Source organism: Odocoileus virginianus, chromosome 5 (assembly GCF_023699985.2).
Source record: "Odocoileus virginianus isolate 20LAN1187 ecotype Illinois chromosome 5, Ovbor_1.2, whole genome shotgun sequence".
Classification (NCBI taxonomy): Eukaryota; Metazoa; Chordata; class Mammalia; order Artiodactyla; family Cervidae; genus Odocoileus; species Odocoileus virginianus.
Window position 1 is genome coordinate 48376066 of NC_069678.1, and position 23863 is coordinate 48399928.

At 35.5% G+C, this 23863-nt stretch overlaps 1 protein-coding gene across 1 annotated transcript; it reads right to left on the reverse strand.

Moving 5' to 3' along the window:
• Window positions 1-592: 592 nt before the first annotated feature.
• On the reverse strand, window positions 593-16395 carry IFI44L (interferon induced protein 44 like). The gene is given in 10 exon segments (XM_070467182.1): window positions 593-630; window positions 785-959; window positions 1232-1333; window positions 5102-5272; window positions 6288-6435; window positions 10176-10410; window positions 10443-10453; window positions 11086-11134; window positions 11633-12126; window positions 16300-16395. Coding segments are annotated over 9 exon segments (1413 nt in total). The 5' UTR covers window positions 12117-12126; window positions 16300-16395.
• Window positions 16396-23863: the final 7468 nt, after the last annotated feature.

Sequence of the window (23863 nt, forward strand, 5' to 3'; positions counted from 1 at the left end):
ATCCAGAGTTAAGTGATACGTTCTCCTTCCTTTATTTCTCTCCAGCATTTCATTCTCTCACAGTCTTCCTTTTCATAAGGAAAAAAATTTAAATACATGTTATCACACTGGGGAAATCGGGGGATATGCTTAATAGCAGGTATGCTTGCACCCTTCAAGGCAGTGTGTGAATTTCTGTGAATACAAAGATAAGCAAAATCCAAACCCTGCTTCTTGAAAAGCTCACTATTTAGAGAAGCAGATATCTATAACCATTTTATACTCAGTGGGGTTAGTACTGACACTGAGTTTTAAATTAAGTGTTGAAACAATTAAGACAAGTAAGTAAGGGAACAGTTAACTTTGCTGAGGATATATTCAAGGTGTCATAGAAATTAATTTGTAAATAGTGCATAAATATGAAAGGTGGTTTGCAATAGGACATATGTTGGCCCACTGCTGCTCAAGATTGGCCATTGTACTTGAGGTATGACTGATCTCAGAAGGAACCATCAGCTAGATGTTGTCAGGGACAGAAAGTAAAACACAAGTAGAAGCAGAATCTCAAAGAGGCTGTTGGCAACTCCAGCTTGGGCCAAGTGTCTGAATCAAGTCAATTGAGGCAGAGCTGGAACATTGCTCCAGTTGCATCTGGAAACAAAACATAAAAAGAGTAAGAACAAAGAAATATTGTTACATGGCTGTCAGGACTACCACAGGCAGATGGGTACCAACCATCCAACTGAGAAATAGCATAGCGTTTTTCCAAAACCTTTGTGACAGGAGGAGGATGGGACCAGATCACCTGTTTACTCAAGAGGCAAATCCTCTAAGAAGTCATCTGCAGCCCAGAACATCTGCTTCAGTGCAGAGAGGATCAGAATGTCCTTTAAAGGGCCCATCTCCCTCTCTGAAGCATAATTTTCAACCACCAGTATTCTAGAAAGAGGAATGCCTAGTCTCCTGTTGACATTCTGTATCTGTGGAAAAAAGAATTTAATAAGTCATATCTAAAGTTTGACTGAATTTAAATATAATTTAAGAAAGGAACAGTAAACACAATGGCTTAATATTATTTTCTGAATATAATTATAATTCAGATTATTATTTTAAAGTAGGGTATTAACTTCAATCAACCAGCCAATTGATCCATTTCTTCATTTACCTGTGAATATGCAGTGTGAGCATGCACACACACACACAAAATATAAAACTATTACAATTCTATTTAGTTGCGAAAAGTATTCTTTACCTGGCTTTGAGAAATCATAGCCTTATTCATCTTTAAGAAGTTGTCTTGAAGAACGTCATTGCAATTTTTCACTTTAGTAAGTAATGCTACTTGTGCTACACCTGTATCAAGTAGATAAACCAGTTATTTTATATCATAAACAGCACTGTATCAACAAGGTAAGTAAATATGTGTGAAAATAGTACTCTGTAAGGTAAATTTAAGATCAGGAGAATGCAATATCCCCAAGAAATCTCAATATGGGACATGAAGTTCTTCTAATGGGAGAAATTATTTCTTCCAACATGAGACACTATTTCTAAATGGAATTAAAATTATACTAAGTTGTAATCAGCTACTATCCCATTCAAACAGTGTGTTTTAAATTGGTCAGGGGGGGGAAAGTGGTTGCTGGATCTTGAAGACTAAAGAACCTCAAGAAAGAGAGAAAGCAAGGAGAGTTGTGTGAGAGCATTTGTGAATGTGAAGTACACTGATTTCACAGTTCTACTAAGGACCTTACCTTTTCCCTAAAACCATAGAGATCAAAGTAAGTAATAACTGGCTGTAACTGAATCAAAGGTCTACTTTACTAACAGCTATTTCCCCAAGAAGGACAGGGATATCTCTACAGACCCCAAGGACATAAAAAGAATGAGAAGATGCTATGAAAAAGTCTACATGCATAAATTTGACAACTTAGGTGAAATAGAATGAAATTATACACTACAAACTACACTACAGCTCATCTAATATGAAATAGATCATTTTAATAGCTCTAAAACTATTTTTAAATTGAACTTATGGTTTTAAAAATCCATGAAAAAGAAATCTCCAGGGCCAGATGGTTTTATTGGAGAATTCTACCAAACATTTAAAAAAAAAAAAAAAAACTCTACACAATCCGTTCCAGAAAATGAAAGAGGAAAGAGTACTTCCCAACTCATTTTATAACACCTATATTACCCGAGATTAAGCTCTGACAAACACTACAGAAATTAAAAAAACAAAACAAAACTACAGACCAATATCCCTCATAAATATAGATGCCAAATTTCTTAATAAAGTATTATCAACTAGGATTCAGCAATATATAGAAGGAATTATGTACCATGAACACATGAGTTTTGTATTATGGAGACAAAGTTGGCTCAAGATTCAAAGTCAGTCAATATGATCCATGATATAAACAGACTACAGAAGGAAACAATTCCCATGATCATATTAATCTATAGAGAAAAACCATTTGGCAAAATTCAATAGCCATTCATGCTTTAAAAAAAATTATCAGAGAAGTTGGAATAAAGAACTTCTTCAACTTATTAAAGAACAGCTATTAAAAACTATAATGACATTAATTGACATTAAAATGGTGAAACATTGAATCTCTTCTCCTAAGTTCCGAAACAAAACAACGGTATTTGTTCTCATCACTATTCAACTGAAAATACTAGCCAGGATGGTAAGATAAGTAAAAATAAATAAAACACATACAAGTTAAGAAACAAGAAATAAAATTGTCCCCATCTGAGATGACATGAAATCCTAAGAATTTAATGAAAAAAATCTTCCTAGAACTAATAAACAATCAACATCCCATTAGGACTTTTTTTGTAAAAATACACAAAGTAACTCTAAAATTCCTACAGAAATGTAAAGGAACTAGAATAGATAAAATAATTTTGACAAGTAAGAATAAAGTGGAAGGAATTATTTTACCCACTTTAAGACCTATAGTTTTTATTATTATATAACCACAGTGGTAAAGACTGTGTGATGTTGGTAGAGGAACGAACATATAGATCAAGGGAACAGAATAGAGACCCAGAAATAGATGCACAGAAGTAAGGACAATGGATTTTTTATAATGGTAGAAAAGCAATAAAATTGAGAAATGACAGTTTTTTCAACAAATGGTCCTGGAGCAACTGAATATCCATAGGCAAAAATAAAATAAACCTTGACCTACATTTCACATCCTACACAAAAAGTGACTCAAAACTCATTACATATTTAAATGTAAAATGTAAGACTATAAAACTTTTAGAAGAAAACAGAAAAAAAACCGAGACTTAAAGCTTAGTGAAGGATTTTAGACACAAAATGAAAAGAATGATCCTTAAAAGAAAAAATTGACAAATAGGAGTTCACCAAAATTTTTAATAATGTGTTTGTGAAAGGCTCTGCTAAGATACTGAAAAGGCAACTGAGCACTGGGAGAAACTATCTGCAAACCATATATCTGATGACTGAATCATATCTAGGATTTATGGATCTTTTAAAACTCAACAGTAAAAAAAAACCCAAAGTGTACAAATAGAAAATAGGTCAAAGACATGAAAAGATATGAAGAGATCCTTTACTGAAGAAGGCATATACAAGTAAATAAGTACATTAAAAGATGGTCAATTTAATTCATCATTGAAGTGAAGTAGCTCAGCCATGTCCAGCTCTTTGCGACCCCATGGACTGTAGCCTGCCAGGCTCCTCCATCCACGGGATCTTCCAGGCAAGAATACTGGAGTGGGTTGCTATTTCCTTCTCCAGGGGATCTTCCTGACCCAGGGACTGAACCCAGGTCTCCTGCATTGCAGGCAGACTCTTTACCAGCTGAACCATCATTCAGTTCAGTTCAGTTCAGTTCAGTTCAGTCGCTCAGCCGTGTCCGACTCTTTGCAACCCCATGAATTGCAGCACGTCAGGCCTCCCTGTCCATCACCAACTCCCGGAGTTTACTCAAACTCATGCCCATCAAGTCGGTGGTGCCGTCCAGCCATCTCATCCTCTGTCGACCCCTTCTCCTCCTGCCCCCAATCCCTTCTGCCCCCAATCCCTCCCAGCATCAGGGTCTTTTCCAATGAGTCAACTCTTTGTGTGAGCCACCATTAGGGCAATGCAAATTAAGACCATGGCAAACTATCACTATATACCTACTAGAAGAGTTAAATTTTTTTTAAAAAAAGCAATAATGACAAATACTAGCAAGCATCCAGAGAATCTAGATCTCTCATATATTGTAAAATTATAAAATGTGCAGTAATCCTTAATAGAGGTTTGGTGTTTTCTTGAAAATATTAAACAACAGAGTTAGCATAGGACCCAGCAATCACACTTTGGGGGAATGATCCCAGAAGAAATAAAACTTACACCCACACGAAAACCTGCACACTAATATTCAAAGGAGCTTTATGTGCAAGAGCCAAAAAACAGAAGTAATCAAAAAGTCCTTTGATAAAGAATGGTTAAAACAACTATGGAATATCTATACCATGACTTACTACTCAGCAATAAACAGCAATGAACAACTGATATACATAACAACTTTTATGGAATTCAAAGGATATTAGACTGAGTGAAGAAAGCCAGCCTCAAATCAGACATACTGTTGAGATTCTAGTTGTATAACATTCTCAAAATTTATGGAGATGAAGAGAAGATTAATCGCTGTCAAAAATTAAGGATGGTGAGGATTGGAAGGCACCATGACAAAAACTTTTATGGCGATGGAATAGTTCTGTATGTAGTGGTAGTTACTCGAATCTACACATGTAACAAAATAACAGAACTATAACACACATTATGAGTGTTGTATCTCCTAGTTTTAATCTTTCTGGTCTAGTCACCTAATATGAGGAGGTAACTCCTCTATCTAGCCATAGGAAAATCACACATGATGAAAAAATTATAGCCATTCTAGTCTTTAAGGATTTCAGTAAAGCCTTTGAATGATCTATCTGCTATTGCCACCAACCAAACCGGGACTCTAAAAATTGGAAGAAGGGGACATGGGACCTTGGTGTATTCTTTTTGCAATTTTCTGTGAATGTATCTTTATTTTAAAGTAAAAATGTTTTGATGAATACAATGAAACTCAGTTTATAATAAATAAACGCAGTTTATTACTTCTTTTTGAATTTGCTTGAACTTTGCCATCATTTTAGAGGAGAGATTGTCCATAGAGTTGATATCAAAGACAAAAGCTACACAGTGAATCCTGTCTTTCAGTGATGGAGAGGTGATGAAAGTAGGATGCTTGGGTGTAATTGGTTTATGGGGACTAAACTGTTATAGAAATATAAGGTAACAGTAGAGAGTCTCTGATGAATTCTTTCAGATACAATTCATGTTTCAAGCATGATCTCCACTAACCTCCAACACAAAACTTCCCTTCTCCCAGATACTCCTGCCCCAGATTAGTTCATAGCATTCTCTCATACTTCCTCTCCACTGTTAGCATGGTATCGTTATATAAAAAAAAATACAACCCACTTCATTGCTTTGGCAAAAAAAATTGTAATTACAACTTAATTAATTATTAGTGGAAATATTCCAGAAAAGTACAATGTTATTTGTTATTTTAAAAAGTAATTTCAAATCTCAGTCTCTTCAAATCTCAAAGCACAATTGAGGAAAAGGAAATCACTGCTTAGAAATTGAGGCTAATTTTATTGCACCCAATATCTGAAAGAAAGGTGACAATAATGGTTAACTTTCTGAGAACTTAGAGTTTATCTTTTCATTTAATCTACTTAGCCACCTATGAGATCAGCATTATTATTATCTACATTTCACACATAAAAAAAACAAAACTCACAGAGACAAGCACGTAACTTACTTATGGGTACACATCTAATTGGTGGCAGAGCCAGCCTTTGAAATCAGGTATTTAGGCTGTATTAAGTAGTGAAGCCTGCTCACCTTCAGTATAACATCACATATCAACAAAGAGTAGTTGTTTCAATATTTTGTCTAAGTGATTATAAAAGTGCAAGAGATTATATTACTCCTTTCCTATTATTTAGAATCATTGCAAAGAGTAATATAAACACAGTTCCTCCTGACCTTTTCCTGGAAGCTATATGAGTAAAATCTTGCCTTTTGGTTATATTTCTTAATGCTGTAGAAAATAAGAGAAGTTATCTGCTTTCTTTACATAAATATTTTTTAATTTAAAATACAGTAATGTTGGTTGGTGTTGAAACCACTTTATAAAAATTTAAAATGCATGTGATAAAACATCAATGAAAAGCATTGCTGAAAATGATTTGAAATGTTCTACACTCTGAAGGATTCTTACCTTATATCTGTCTGGCACACACCCTTTTAAGATGTGGGGTATGTCATCCACACATAAGCCTACTCCCTCATTCTCATCCAGCCCCATGGAGTCACACAACATAAATGGCAGAGATTGGCCATTTTTTCCATCTTTAATAGAATATATCCTATACTGTAAAACAAAACACAGCAATATAAAAGTTCACTCTTCAACTAGACTTTAAGATGTAATAATAATAAGAAAAACTCATTAATACTTTTACTGTGGTCCTCAAACATTTTGGTTTCAAGATCAACTAAGTTTCTTAAAAATTATTGAGGGATCCCAAAGATATTTTACTCACGTGGGTCTTATCTATTTATGTACAACATACTAGAAATTAAAACAAAAATTTTTAATATTTCTTAAATTATTTAAAAATATAATATGAACCTGTTATATATTAATCTAACAATTTTAGAAAAAAACTATTTTCAAAAAATTATAGAAAAGAGTGGGATTGATTTGCCTTTTGCAATTCTCTTTAATGTCTGAATCAATAGAAAACAGCAAGATTCTCATAGTTGCCTCTGCATTCAATCTGTTGTGATATATTGTTTTGGTTGAAGTATATGAAAAAATCTGACCTCACACATACAGGTAGTAGGCAAGGAGGGAGTATTTAACTTAACAGCTTTTAGAGAATTATGGACATTGCTCATTAATAATACATCAAAGCTGAACAAGTGATAATTCCATAAAGATTACCTGCAATGTGAAATCTGTGATGCTTTCAAACTATGACATTAAGTTTGCTGATCTATTTTACACTTTGAATATACTTTTTATCCATCCATGATTTTGTAACCTGATGCATTGGTCATTTGAAAGTATTGGTTCACTGACTTATCTGGATCTTCCAAATATTGGCACATTTCATTTTACAATATTAAAATATCATATTTGTTAATGCCATCATTAATCTCATTAGATAAGTCTTTAAGTTCTTAAGTTTTCAAGCTCAAAGTAGTGGATACAAGCTTCCTCATGTTCTTTTTCTTAAAAGCTCAAATGTTATCTTTGACAACAAACACTATGGGTTGTTATCCTTGAAGTGATACCCTCATTTCATGCATTTTTCCCCAAAATGCCTACCAAATATCCAAGTATAAATAAGGAAGTCTTTCAGTTGTCTTTTCAATCATATATGATGTTCCATGAGAAAATTTCAGCTTACAACCACTATATTTTGACATACATTAGGAGAACTTTGCATGCAGAATCTGCCTGCAGTGCAGGAGACCTGGGTTTGATCCCTGGGTCGGGAAGATCCTCTGGAGGAGGTCATGGCAACCCACTCCAGCATTGTTGCCTGAAGAATCCAATGGACAGAGGAACCCAGCGGGCTCTAGTCTATGGGGTCACAAAGAGTGGGATACAACTGAGCAACTAACACTTTCACTTTCACTTTCAGGAGCACTTTATATGCACGTCCCATTTTGTCACACATTTAAAAATGATGTGCATTCAAAAGTTGAGCTTAAATAAAATCAATAACTGTTACAGATTCATCAAGAAAATTCTTAAATGAAACTGGTGTTTTGGTTTTTTTTTATAGCAAGCTCAGTGGTAGGGATGATTACAGTGACTGTGGAGGGTTTGCTGCCATTGCTTGATTCATGCTAAGATGCCAACAGATAAAATTATATTTGTTTGATCAGTTCAAGTGTTAATACACTAGAAACAGCAAAAAAATATATTAGTACTTTTAAAAGAGTCTTCAGCTCATGCTGCTGCTGCTAAGTTGCTTCAGTCGTGTCTGACTCTGTGCAATCCCATAGACAGCAGCCCACCAGGCTCTGCCGTCCCTGGGATTCTCCAGCTCATAGATCCCTTAAAAGCATTTCAAAGACTCTCATGGGATCAACACACCTCACTTTAAGAAGCTCTAGTTTAACAAAGGGGCTTTCCTGGTAGCTCAGCTAGTAAAGAATCTGCCTGCAATGCAGGAGACCTGGGTTCAATCCCTGGGTTGGGAAGATCCCTTGGAGAAGGAAAAGACTACCTACTCCAGTATTCTGGCCTGGAGAATCCCATGGACAGTCCATGGGGTCACAAAGAGTCAGAAACAACTGAGGAACTTTCACTTTAACAAAGCTTCTTTTCTAAACACACTCCATCTGATCCCAAGATTATTTTTTTAGGATAACTCTGAAAAAATTTCATTTATTGGTCAAATACACTTTCAACATAGACTCAACTATGGAAGATTTGGGAAGAATCACAAAGAAAAGGGCTTCTCAGAGACACCAGACGATACTCAGTTCTTTCAGCCCAAACCAGGAAGTAGAGAATTCCTCTGTAACCTATTGTCATTTGTGATGGAGTCAAAGCACCCATGGCTTCATAAAAATGCCTAGAGCAATTCTACTGGAGATTTTAATCTAAGTGAATGGGGTTTATTGGTACCTCAACATGAAAGAAATTACATGGAGCATTAGAGTTAGATAATATTCAATACATTGTAAAATTTCAAGATCAATAGGCAGCATTCATATTTCCAATAACTATTAACCTGTTTCATTTACAGCTTCAATTCTTCAGAAATTCTTCAATTCTCTGAGCAATAAAGTATTCCATTTCCTTCACAAATACGCTGTCCTGTTTTCCTTTAATGTATATAGTATTTGCATTCTATTTGGAGTTCAGGATCTAATACATCTTCCCTTAAAGCAGCAAGTCTTTGGAGTTTTCAACATAAAAAGAAGACAGAAATTCTGTCCTGATGAGTACCACTATTACAGCATGTCTCACACTTAAGAGTATTTACTTGATTATTATCTACATTGGTCTCTGAGCTCCCTGATTAAAGGGGCTGTAGTGTTATTTGCATTTAGGTCTTTATTACAGCACAATATTTAGCAAACAAAAGCATTTCAATCAATGCTTAATGTACTGAATTGCTGTTGCAGTATCTTGCTCCTGAGGCTAGGCCCATATATCATAGTAAAGCCACTGAAGTGGATAGAGAACAGCCAACATCCAGAAATAAGATGTGATTCCTAAAAGTCTTAGAAAATGCTTTCAGTTATTAAATATGACATAAAACTAAAATCAGCTATAACTGTCTTATGCTAAATTTTGCATTGACAATGTACAACATATTCTCTATCACAAGGTAACAATATTGGACTTTAGCAATCAGAAAAACACAGCTTGATTTTGACATTTTCTATTAATTCCCTTTATTCTTTTTGTTTGATTACATAATATTGACAAGCATAGAATGGAAGTTTCTAGATAAATATTGCACTGTAAATTGAAGATCTTTAGCATAACAGTTTTAAAAATGGTATTAGCACTTATTTCCTTAAATATATTTATTTACAAATAAGACAGTCTTTATAGGAGCATTGGTAAACTGATTTACCCCATGAAGGTTTTGCTTCTCATGATCATTTTCTATTAAATGATCTCATATAATGCAAAAGTGTTGCAATACATAATTTTCATTATTTTATTACAAAAAAAGAGAAAATAATTTCAATCCAAGGCAAACCATGTGGGACATGAGTAAATATATATATATCAAATAAAATGGACAAAGATTTCTACAAAGTTTTTTTTATTATATTTTATTTATTTATTATTTATTTATTATTTATTTGTTTATTTTATTATTTTTTGCAAATACCAAAAAGCATTCTTCTTAAAACTGCTTATATCCATAAAAATGGAAAGCTTCTCTGTCTAATATAACTCATGGGGGCAGTTCTGATTCCATTTTTATTCCTGTTTTACATTTGATTTAGCATTTAATTGTTCACAGATTAGGAGGTTAAGCTATCAAGAGAAAATGCCAAAGAAATTAACAAACCTCATAATTGTAACCTATAAAACAAAATCCTCAAGAAATTCTGAAATAACTTACCTGGTTCAGTAATGCTGGTGACATCAGATCCCACTATGGCTTGGCGAGTCAAATGGCCTTGGAAAATGGACTTCACTGAATTGAAAAAACTGGACTTTCCAGACCCAACTGGACCCAGCAAGAGAATACGGATTTCTGAAACCAAGTCTGCATAGGGACTGTAGGCTCTGACGTCTGCTAGGAGACTATTCTGTGCCTGGAAAACTGCAGTAGCTAAATACAACAGCCAAACTTCCATAAGGAACAATATAATTCTGCTGAGCTTTTCTTCCTGCTAAAAAGCATGTTTTAACATTTATTTATTATTCTGATATTAGCATTTTCTTTCATATAACTTGAAAGGGTCTAAGGTTATACATTCTGTGCTTGAAGAAAATGTACTTATCTATATCTGACTAAGTTAAACTAACCAGCAACCAAATCATTTCTAAACTATTAGCCTTAGACCCCATAAGTATAATAAGAAATAATATCAACACTGAAAGTGAATTTTCAGTAACAATATTACATTAAGGGGAAACAAAAATAAAATATATGCAATGCAGGTGTTTATCTATAAAGTGGGGAGAGGAGACTTTGTTTTTAAAATTTTCTGAGGTTCTCTGAAAACTTGATTCTCAAAACAAGGATTCAGAGGAATTATCTAAAATAGTCATCTCAACTCTAACTTTGAATCTAATAGGACCATAGTGAAACATGAAGTCATACTGCCATGAGGTGGATCTTAAAAATTCCAGCTGGTAGTGGTTTTGTTTTTGTTGCTGTTCTAAATTGTCTTCAACACACTAAGTCAGGACCACTGATTTTTATCACTCCAAGTAACATGGTTTTTAATCTCACCGTCAGTGCCATTTATACAGTTGATCTAAATGAAATGAGTGATAGATAGTCCAAGAAACTACTTACTGTGTGGCTCTTGTTATCCTGTTTATGTAGCCTGTCTCATTCTTAATTCCTAAAGGAAATAAACATGGCATAACAATTTTTAAGCTTGTCTGATTAAATGTGACCAAGTCTAAATTCTAAATAGGGCATTGAGTCTTTTTGCATAACCCAGCTGAGCTGTTTGGTCAGGAATTAGGGTTGGCAACATAACGAGATTAAGAGGAGCTAAAAGTGTCTTCTTTGTATAAGTCACTCTGCAAACTCATATAATTATGCCTAGGAGTCCCAGGGCTGACTCAAAAGGTGTCAGTGTCAAAATAATGAGTCTTCTCTCTCCGTCTCCATCTCTTCACTCATACTTCTCAACTTCTCAGCTTGATCAAAGCTGCCTATACTTTCTGGGTGATAACCCCATAACCTTTATGCTTCCATTTTTCATTTTGGAGGTTATTAAAAAAATTGTGGTATGATATTCACTTGTCCTTTTTTTCTTGTTCTTGTAGATTAATTATGAGCTACCAAACACAAAGACTAGAATCAGAACATAGTAGTGTACAAATTAACATACCTTCAACTCGAAAAACTTCACATTCTAAATATGGGGAGTCTGAGTCAGATTTTGCTCTTAATTTTTCCTTTAAAAATCTAGGTATGTTAATGCATCTGTTGCTGAAATTTAGAGATAAATACTTATTGTCATAACTAGAGAAATTAACTATCAGGCTCTTAAAATTACTTGTCACTGTTGAATTTAAAAATACAGATTTCATTTCCATTGTTTCATCCTTTTGAAGTGAAAAAAAGAAGGATGCATTTGGTTCTATAAAACTTTTAGACATTTCAGAACCATGCCCAAGCATAAAGATACCAAAAATATTGTCGGAATGATAAATCACTGTTATAGTGGATCCTTGACATCTGCACCTATTCTGCATTTCTGCAATGTCATTTCCATGGACACTAGACTTATAAAGAAGTCTCAAAGAAACATTTCCAAGCAGCTTTTGAAAACTTCTTTCCTCATTCCATGTCAATCGGGTTGTCACTGCCATTGTTCTGTATCTAGTAGGAAAAAAAATTTAATAGTTTCAGAGAGCAGTTCAGTATTGTGATTTCTGCTATACTAGTTTCAGTGATTCTTTATTCATCGACCCAATTAAAGCAGTTATTTGGATTTGGAGTGTTAAGAACTATATACACAAACATATGTATATACATATACATATATATTATATATTTTAATATATATAACATTAATGGGTAGATATGAAAAATAGATAATTTAGACATTTAAATATCATTAATTTTTTTAAATCATTAGGAAAAACAAACTAGAGACTGGGTTTTAAAAGTAGAGAAAAATTAATGAATTAGAGCAGGAGAGGTGGGTTCGATCCCAGGGCCAAGATGATCCCCTGGAGGAGGGCATGGCAGTCCACCCCAGTCTTCTTACTGGAGAATCCCATGGACAGAGGAACCTGGCAGGTTATAGTCCATAGGGTCAAAAACAGTCAGACATGCCTGAAGCGACTTAGCGTGCAAGCTTGGTGTATTCAAATAAGTAAAAGATAAGATTAAATGGCTAACAAAAAATGGAGTGGGGTGGGAATTGGAGGGAATTCTAGATTTAAAAAATAAATATCTGAAATTTAAAAATTGCAAAATAAATTTAATTGAAGGTTATACACACTTGAAAGGAAGAATTAGTTGGAAGAAGCTATATCAAATGAAAAATTCAGACAAAGAGAAGGAAGAAGAACAAAGGACCAAAGACAGTAGAGAGTATAGCAAAATGAGCGGATATCTATGCAACTAAAGTCTAAGAATGAGAGAAAGAAAGAACATGGCAGATATCAAAGTAGTCACACAAAGCTCAAAAACCAAGCAAGTCTCAAAACATTTCAAACATAAAATATATTCCCTAATACATGAGAAAATAAAGAAATCTCTTGTTAAAGAGTCTGCCCACAGTGCAGGAGACCCGGGTTCAATCCCTGGGTCGAGAAGATCCCCTGGAGAAGGAATAGCAACCCACTCCAGTATTCTTGCCTGGAAAATCCCATGGACTGAGGAGCCTGGCAAGCTATAGTCTATGGGGTCACAAAGAATCAGACACAACTGAGTGACTTCACTCAGTACTAGCAAGTCCATTGATCAAATAAGAAAACTCAATAAGATCTGGAAAATTGAATAAATGATCATTATTGTCAAAACTTGTGATATGAAGCTAAAACATGCTGTAAAAAATGTCTATAATTAAATATATGTATTAGAAAAGAAGAAAAGCTAAAAATGAATAATATAAAATTCAGCTTCACGAGTCAGGGGAAAATTGCCAGTTACATACACACAAAAAGAAATTAAGTATTAAAAGTAAAAGCCAAACTTAATAAAGCAAAAATAAATATACAAAGAGAAGATGAACAGATGTTAGTTTGAAATGAACTAACTAACCAATGTTAACTAACTAACCAATGTTTTCAAAAAGTATAAATAATAAAGTTGCTAAAACATTGCTGATATTGATAAACAGATGTTTATCAATCTAAAATTGATAATAAAATAATTGTCAATTATCAATTGATAATTCATCAATTATTAGCTGATTAAAACTGATGATTATCAATCTAAAATTATTAATCTAGTTTGAAACTAACTAACCAATGTTAACTAACTAACCAATGTTAGTTTTCAAAAAGTATAAATAATAAAGTTGGTAAAACATTGCTTATATTGATAAACAGATGCTAGTTTGAAACTAACTAACTAACCAATGTTAACTAACTAACTAACCAATGTTAGTTTTCAAAAAGTATAAATAATAAAGTTGGTAAAACATTGCTGATATTAATAAACAAAAGATGGTTGGGGGGAGGGACAATGTACCAAAATCAAGAACAAAGACAAGAATATCAGTATCTATGCTACAAACAATAAAAATATTTTTTAAGCTGAACAATTTTTTAAAAAATAAATTTGAAAACAAATTTATTTTTTCAAATTTGAAGGCAAATTTGAAATGGGCCAATTCTGAAAAAAACTTACCAAAACTGACATGAAAATAAATAGAAAAAAATGAATAGTCCCATAGCTATTCTTAAAAACAAAACTCACCATTAAAGACTTCCCACAAATAAACTGCAAAGATAAGTGGGTCCAATAACTAAACTAAACTTTGAGTGATAAACATTAGAATCTTAAAAAAACACTTCAAGAGAATAGAGACCAACACATTACAATGGCATTGCAAGCAGGAACACTGCAAGCTAGTCCCACTCCTAAATACAGATGTGATATTGTAAGCCAATCATCAAGCAATTAAAAATAAATATTTTTTTTAAATCTTCAGCAAAATATTAACAAGCCTAAAGAAAAAAAGGAAGTGGATTTTTAAAATTTATTCACAAAAGCAGCAAATAAAATAATGTACCTGGGAGCAAATTTTTTTAAAGATACAAACAACTTCTGTAGAGATAATTACAAGAAGAATGTTATAAAGGACATGAAAAATGACCCAAATAAATGAAGACCTATGCAATTTTCTTAGATGACAAAAGCCTTCTTAAAAATTATGTCAATTCCTCCAAAATGTATCTTTCAATTCAGTGCAAGGGTGATCAAAAGCCCAAGAACATTCTTTTGATTGAATGTAAGAAGATAATCTGAAAGTTCCCATGATATCTCAAGTAGCAAAGAATAGCCAAGAGAGTTTTTAAAGATGAGCAAGTTAAGAATTATATAAAATTACAGTAATTAGGAAAATGTGACTGTGGCATTAAGATAGTCAAGAGCCCTGAGACTGACCCACTTTCATAGCTGGGGTACCCTGGAAAACAGAGCTGAATGACAAGTTTACATGTGGAGACTTTACTGCTGGGTACAATTTCAAAGAAATAAACATGAGATAAAGCAGAAAGTGAAATTGATAACAACTTAAACCAAATACAAACTTGACACAACCGATTGCCCAACTTGGAGGGCAGGTAATAGCTCTATAGGAAAAAAAAATTTAATTAAGTTATATCATCCTCATAATCTCATAACATTCTCAAAAGTAAATTCCAGTTGATATGAAGTACTAAATGTGAAAAAATTTTAGAAGGAAGAACTAGAGATTGTCATTACAATCTTTGCATTTCTAAAATAAGATACCAATAGTACAAACTATAAAGGAAAGAAAAATAAATTTAACTACATTAAAACTTAAAATATTTTATAATAAAAGGTACAACAAATGCAACCTTAAAACATCATATATCTTACAAATATTATCCCACCTATGAACAATAAAGAAACCACAAACAACCTAATAGAAAAGCTGTCAAAGTATATGAACAAGAAATTCACAAGTGGAAGTAAATTAAATGGATTATAAACATATGAAAAAATGTTCAACAGTTCTAGTGACAAGAAACTGTAAATTAAACAACAATGGGATATCATTTCACATCAAACAAAAGTTCAGTGAAAGAGATGACCAGGATATAGAAACTCAGGAATATTTACATTGTCCTGATGGGCATGCATCATTTTGGAAACAATGTGCATAGCATCATTGTTTATGGTGATGTTAGAAGATTGGATGTACAAATTTTGACATATTCATAAAAGGAAATACCAAAGAGCATTGAAGTAACTGAATTAGTCCTATTTGTCTCAATTAGGATAAATCTCAAAGAATTCATATTGACTGGAAAGAAACAAGTGGAGAATGAGAATCTTAGCATGATACCATAAATAAACTGTTAATTTACAAAGCAATACCAGAGGTCATTTAAATACACATATATATACAATACTGTCTCAGAAAATAAATAAATAAATAAATAAATACACACATATATACAGTAAAAGAGCATAAAAACAAGCATGACAATAATTTATGACAAAGTCTGGGTACAATTTCTCTCTAGGAAGTAAGGGAACTGAAGAAAATATAAGAGAGACTCATCAATAATTTCAGCGAGATCTGTTTTCTCCTGAAGTTGTCAAGAAAAAAGCTATTCTTATTAATAAAGCAAATCACCTAAAAAACCTGAACTGTATAAGATTACAATAGTTTATGTATTCTCTGTATTCCCTGTATTTGAAATTTTCATTAAAAAACAAAACCAACAAAAGAGAAAAGCATGATCTTACTAGCGATTTCACTTGAAACTCTTCTTCAAAGAAAGAAAAACAGGCAAATTTCTTTGCCCACAGCTAAGAAACATTCGGTGGCAGCAAGTCACTTACCAGCTTTTCAGAATGGGACAAGGATTAATGGAATGTTAAGTGCTCTGTCACACTTATGGACTAGCCAGAGTTTGGAGACTAAAGGTTCTGTTGAGATCAGTGGCTTCCTGTTCCTAAGAAAGGAAAGTGAAACTCCAAGCAGCAAAGGAGCAGGAAACAGCAAGGTAACTGCTGTTAAGTTTCTTTTTCCCTAGAGAAAAAAGAGAACAAGAAAAAAGAGGGATCTGCTCAGCACAAGAAAAAGGTGCAAAGATGTTTGGTCCCTCAGTAGCCCACATCTAAGCATGCATGAAATGCAATTATTAATAAGAAATTACAATAAAAACTAATAGTTTAAAATTTTTTTTTGTCCATTTAACTATTTGGCACTGATCTATGGGACTACATACATTTTCCTAGTTTCTTCAATCTTATACAGTAAACTTTACTAGCATCCATATTTCTCAAAGTATGAAAATGAAATTTAATGACATTCAGAGACTTCGCCCAAAGTGATTGAACTGATAAGAGCAGTGCAGTCAGCTGGTATTCAAAACCCAGACTCTCTGCACTGGAACAAAGAGATTACGATTTGGCTTTTCCTGAATGCCCATGTAAGGCAGTGAGCAGCCTCTTTTCCCATTTACCAGTTCATTCATTCAGCATGGGCTTAGATCCTGGAGAGCAAAATGCTGAGTAAGATAAAACCTCCGGATAATGGTGGCCTCACGCTACTAGTCGTAAGTGAAGTGAAGCTAAGTCGCTCAGTCGTATCCAATTCTTTGCGACCCTGTGGACTGTAGCCTACCAGGCTCCTCCATCCATGGGACTCTCCAGGCAAAAATATTGGAGTGGGTTGCCATTTCCTTCTCCACGGGATACTCCCGACCCAGGGATTGAACCCCGGTCTCCCGCATTGCAGACAGACGCTTTACCCTCTGAGCCACCAAGGAAGCCCTACTAGTCTTAGAGCGCTAGTAAAATACTTGCTAAAAGATCGAAGTTTACATTGAGACAGGAATTAAAAGGAAGAAGTGAAGCAACAGAGAGCACAGTGTAATGAGACCTCCAATTATTTAAGTCTGTCTGGAATGGAGTGACGTCAGATTGGCAGGCAACAAGGCTAGGGAGGTGATCAGGGTTTTTTTTTTTTTTTTTTTTTTTTTTTTTCCATTTGTTCATTCTGAAACCATTTTACTTTATTATATTAAGGGAAAATTTAGAAGTGCAATTTAGAAGCAATGTAGATGCCAAAATGTGACTTTAAACTATTTTTGGCAGAATTTGTCTCTCTGAATTCTTCTGATCCTAGTAAATACTTTTAGGGGAAGAGTAATGGATAAAAATAAATAAAATACATCTTATTCATGTACCTGTAGACAAAATTGGACAGGAAAAAGAAAGAACGTTATGACCTATAGCGTTAGTCGCTCAGTAGGGTCTAACTCTTTGCAACCCCATGGACTGTAGTCCACCAGGCTCCTCTGTCCACTGACTTCTCCAGGCAAGAGTACTGGAGTGGGTAGCCATTCCCTTCTCCAGGGGATCTTCCCAACCCAGGGACTGAACCCAGGTCTCCTGCATTGCAGGCAAACTCTTTACCATCTGAACCACCAGGGAAGCACGGGATTCTAAAAAGTCTTATTTAACTTGAATTTTTTTCAGAAAGACAACATTCACACTCTGAAAGCAGGAGGTGGCACAATCAAAACTGAATGTCTTAGAAACAAAAGTTCTTCTGTTGTCTCTTGCTTTGTAACAAATACCATAAACTTGGAGGCTTTGAAACAACTCACATTTATTATCATACAGTTTCCATGGATCAGGAGACCAGCATGGCTCAACTGGATTCTCTCCTCAGGGTCTCTCACTAAGGTGCTGGCCAGCGTTGGTCCCCTCTTCCTGTGGAAAAACTCTTTCAGGTAATGGCAGAATTCAGTTCTGAGAAAGTGTAACACTCAGGTCCCCTATTCTTTGCCAGTCTGAGGCCACTCTCAGCTCCAAAAGTTGCTCCCAGTTTCTTGCCAATGGTCTCCTCACTCATCAGGGGCATACATGACATGGTGGTAACAGAATCCTCCAGGCCAGCAGCAGAATCTCTCTCTTGTCAAATCTTCAGAGAAAGCCCCTTTCTTTTAAGGGTTTACCTGATTGTATGGAGCACACCCATTGAAGATAATCTCTGTTTTAAAGCCAAGAAATTAATCATGGAAGTGACAGTACATCATTTTCAGATCTCTCTTGCACTCAAAGGGAGTCAGTTACACAATGATATAGGTCACAGGGGGCCAGCATAGATTTCTATCACAAAGAATAAGACTAAGACAAAACTGACCATTTTTTTGCCTTTTCTTTTTTTTTTTAATATTTATTTGGCTATACCAGGGTCTAGTTTCAGCACACAGGATCTTCTGTCTTTGTTGTGGGATTTAGGATCTGTAGTTACAGCACATGATCTCTTAGTTACAGTATATAGGATCTAGTTAACTGACCAGGGATTGAACCCAAACATCCTGCATTGAGAGTGGGGAGTCAGCCACTGGACCACCAGGGAAGTCCCTCCATTTATTTATTTATTTATTTATTTATTCAATCATCTATCCGTTCGTCTGTTGTTTGTTTGTTTGTTTGTTTTAAGTATAACTGACTTAAAATACTATGTTAGTTTCACTACATAGTGATTCACTATTTTTGCAGATTATATTCCATTATAGATTATTACAAGATAAAGGGTATAATTCCTTGTGCTATACAGTAAATCCTTGTTGTGCATCTATTTTATGTATAGCAGTTTGTATCCATCAATCCCTAACTCTACTTTGTCCACCTTCCCTTCCCTCTCCTCTCTGGTACCACAAACTTGTTTTCTACGTCTGTGAGTCTGTTTCTGTTTTGTATATAGTTTTATTTTTTAGGTTCCACATATAAGTGTTGGACTTTCCTGGTAGCTCTGCAGGTAAAAAATCTGCCTGCAATGCAGGAAACACAGGAGATATGAGTTTGATCCCTGGGTTGAGAAGATCCCTTGGAGAAGGAAATGGCAAACTACTCCAATATTCTTGCCTGGGAAATCCCATGGACAGAGAAGACTGGCGGGCTACAGTCCATACAGTCACAAAAGGGTCAGACACGACTTAGGGACTAAACAACAACACCTGAAACTACTCTAATGCAAGTCAACTACACTTCAAAAAAAAAATAATCAAACAGGGGGAAAAACCACAATTTCCAGTTCTGCCTAGAGTAAGAATCTAAATTTTAGACTCAGGCCTTTAAAGACTCAAATGGCCAAAGATTTTTGTCAATTGAGTTATTCCTGTAGCTGAATAGTGGACCAGCTCTAAAAGCAACAGGCATCCCCAACACTGAGTGTAGTCAGGAAAACCAGAGAGCCACAGCTCTTCTCGAGGAACAGAAAGGTATGGCCATGCTTTCCTTCTCCTTCTTTGTTCTTCTGCAGCCTCTTTTTGGTACAGACTCAGGTTAGAGTCAGACACGACTGCAGCAACTGAGCATGCTCACATGCACATGAGACAGTACTGGGAAGTACTGTCTTGCCTTAAACATTTTGGTTTCCCTCCACTCTACTTAATTTGCTTCTTCCTCTAATAGTTCCTTCCTTCTTCATTTTCTGCCTCCTCAGCATTTTTCCTCCCTTGATTTTCTTTCTGCTCCTCTGTGGTTTGTATCCAATTCTGCTTATTTTTCCTTAGCCGCTTAATGTATATTTGAAGAAAGAATTAAATGAAATAGATGCATGACAATTTAGAAACTCCCGAGATTAAAGAAGAACCCAGTCATGATTGCTGTGGCCTGTTTTCTAAAAGGAAGATAGAGCATATTTAAAGAAAAATATCTTTTTGAGAAAATAAAAATAAATATTTTTCTATGATTTAAGAATTTCCTTTCCTTATGATTAAATCTAAAACTACATGTTGATTGATTTCTCATTATTCTGCACTGTAGATGAATAGTGAATGGATTTAAACATGATAGTCAAACTCAGGAAGAACTCTACAAAGTTTATGTAATTTCAGATTTGGGGCTACCACAAACTATGGTATGATAAATGATCAATTTTATAAATTTTACTATAAGTACATTTAACATTTTTATTATTCAATGAAGAAGAATGTTCTATAATAAAATTTTCACAGTAATCATGAGCATAAAATAGAGGTATATTTAAAAGAGGAATAAGTTTTCATTCTTCCAACTCATGTGTAAATCATCATTTTCTTTAAATCAATTTGTTCATTTCTGAATCCTACTGCCAGAGTGTCAGGAATTTATGCTCTGGCATTTGGGGAAACTCTCCATTTTTAGAATTGGACCAAGGACTTTGAATCCAGAAGCAGGACAATGTATGTCCTAAAGCAGTTAGGGCATGTGTCCTAAGCAAACTATTCCAGTAACAGGAGCTTGACTGGGCGCCTTCTCCCTTGACTCCTGGACAAGTTTACTTCCAGTTTCCCTGTTGATATCCATGTAACACATTTCTGTTCTTTAAGTCAATAACAGCTGACTACTGTTGCTTATAAAAAAGAAACCCTAAAAAAAAAAAAGGAACCCTAACAAACCTGCATTTACTTCTCTATCAACACTCTCACATCCTGGATGATATGATTCATTCTCATACTTTATTTTTCTTTTTTAAAAGTGTATAGTACAATTAGTGTTTTTAATTGCAAAATGGTTAATTTACAAGGTTATATTAGTATCAAGTGTACAGAATCTTATACAAATATATATAATATGTTCTTTTTCAGATTTTTGTCCATTATAGGTTATTATAAGATACTGAGCATAGTTCCCTATGCTATACAGATCTTTGTTGTTTATCTATTTTTGTATACAGTAGTTTGTACCTGTTAATCCCAAACTTCTCATTTATCCCTCCCTCCCCCACCTTTCCCCTTTGGCAACAATAAGATTGTTTTCTATGTCTGTGAGTCCGCTTGTGTTTCTGCACACGATGATCCCTTCCTTCAGAGCCTTCTGGAAGTCGGGCCGATGGACAGGCTGATGAGTCCCTCGATCCAGCTTCTGAGCTCCACCTCCTCCTGAGGGTCGTGTTCCTACAGGAGCCAGCTCTTGACCTCTGCCAGAGAGCCGTAGATGGGCCCCTTGCTGAACTGCACGGAGCTCAGGGCTGGTGGAGGGCCACTGCAAGACAGTGTGGACAGAGCCCCACTGCCAGGCTCCCAGAAATGCTGGCTAAAGAAGTGGACTGGGGGCTCCGCCCCCACTGCTGATTCAGTGGGACCACTTTGAAGGAGAGGGAGGGGGGAAAGAACGAACCTAAGTAACCGTGAACTTCCAGATGTTCAAGCTGGTTTTAGAAAAGGCAGAGGAACCAGAGATCAAATTGCCAATATACCCTGGGTCATCGAAAAAGCAAGAGAGTTCCAGAAAAACATCTATTTCTGCTTTATTGACTACGCCAAAGCCTTTGACTGTGTGGATCACAATAAATTGTGGAAAATTCTGAAAGAGATGGGAATACCAGACCACCTGACCCGCCTCTTGAGAAACCTATATGCAGGTCAGGAAGCAACAGTTAGAACTGGACATGGAACAACAGACTGGTTCCAAATAGGAAAAGGAGTTCGTCAAGGCTGTATATTGTCACCCTGCTTATTTAACTTATATGCAGAGCACATCATAAGAAACACTGGGCTGGAAGAAGCACAAGCTGGAATCAAGATTGCCGGGAGAAATATCAATAACCTCAGATATGCAGATGACACCACCCTTATAGCAGAAAGTAAAGAGGAACTAAAAAGCCTCTTGATGAAAGTGAAAGAGGAGAGTGGAAAAGTTGGCTTAAAGTTCAACATTCAGAAAACTAAGATCATGGCATCTGGTCCCATCACCTCATGGGAAATAGATGGGGAGACAGTGGAAACAGTATCAGACTTTATTTTTGGGGGCTCCAAAATCACTGCAGATGGTGACTGCAGCCATGAAATTAAAAGACACTTACTCCTTGGAAGGAAAGTTATGACCAACCTAGACAGCATATTAAAAAGCAGAGACATTACTTTGCCAAAAGTCCATCTAGTCAAGGCTATGGTTTTTCCAGTGGTTGTGTATGGATGTAAGAGTTGGACTATGAAGAAAGCTGAGCACTGAAAAATTAATGTTTTTGAACTGTGGTATTGGAGAAAACTCTTCAGAGTCCCTTGGACTGCAAGGAGATCCACCCAGTCCATCCTGAAAGAGATCAGTCCTGGGTGTTCATTGGAAGGACTGATGCTGAAGCCGAAACTCCAGTACTTTGGCCACCTCATGCACAGAGTTGACTCATTGGAAAAAACCCTGATGCTGGAGGGATTGGGGGCAGGAGGAGAAGGGGACAACAGAGGATGAGATGGCTGGATGGCATCACTGACTTGATGGGCATGAGTTTGAGTAACCTCTGGGAGTTTGTGATAGACAGGGAGGCCGGACGTGCTGCAATTCATGGTGTCGCAAAGAGTCGGACACAGCTGAGCGACTGAACTGAACTGAAGTAACTGCAAAAAACAGTACTTTGACTAATACTCTAACACTAAAGATGAGAGCAACTGTAATGTTCCATTGTATATATGTACCACAACTTCTGTATGCATTTATCTGTGGATTAATATCTAGGTTGCTTCCATGTCCTGGCTATGTAAATAATGCTACTATCTGTGAGGACCTGGAGGGGTGGGATGTGGAGAGTGAGGCTCCAGAGGGAGGATTAAAAAAAAGTAAAACTCTCACTGTTTGCAGATGACATGATACTATACATAGAAAACCCTAAAGATGCCAGCAGAAGATGAATTACTAGAGCTAACCATTAAATATAGCAAAGTTGCAGGATATCTAACTAATACACAGAAATCCTTTGTATTCTTACACACTAGTAATGAAAAACCAGAAAGAGAAATTGAGGAAAAAATCCCATTCACCACTGAAACAAGAAGAACAAACTATCTAGGAATAAACCTACCTAAAGAGACAGAAGACCTGTATGCAGAAAACTATGACACTGATCCATCCATGCTAGTGCTCTGTCATGTCTGACTCTTTGTGACCCCATGGCCTTTGCCTGCCAGGTTCCTCTGTCCATGGGATTTCTCAGGCAATCCCATGAAATGGGTTGCCATTTCCTCCTCCAGGCCATCTTCCCAACCCAGGGATCAAGCCCACATCTCCTGTGTTTCCTGCATTGCAGGTAGATTCTTTACCTGAGCCATTGGGGAAGCCCTGACTGATGAAAGAAACCAAACATGACACAAACAGATGGAGAGATACACCATGTTCCTGGACTGGAAGACTCAATGTTGTGAAAACGACTATACTACCCAAAGCAATTCACAGATTCAGTGCAATCCCTATCGACCTACCAATGGTATTTTTCATGGAACTAGAACAAAAAATTTCACAATTTGTATGGAAGCACAAAAGACCCCGAATGGCCAAAGCAATCTTGAAAAAGAAGAATGAACTGAAAGAATCAACTTTCCTGACTTCAGACTATACTATAAAGCTATGGTCATCAAGACAGTATGGTACTGGCACAAAAACAGAAATATAGACCAATGGAATAAGATAG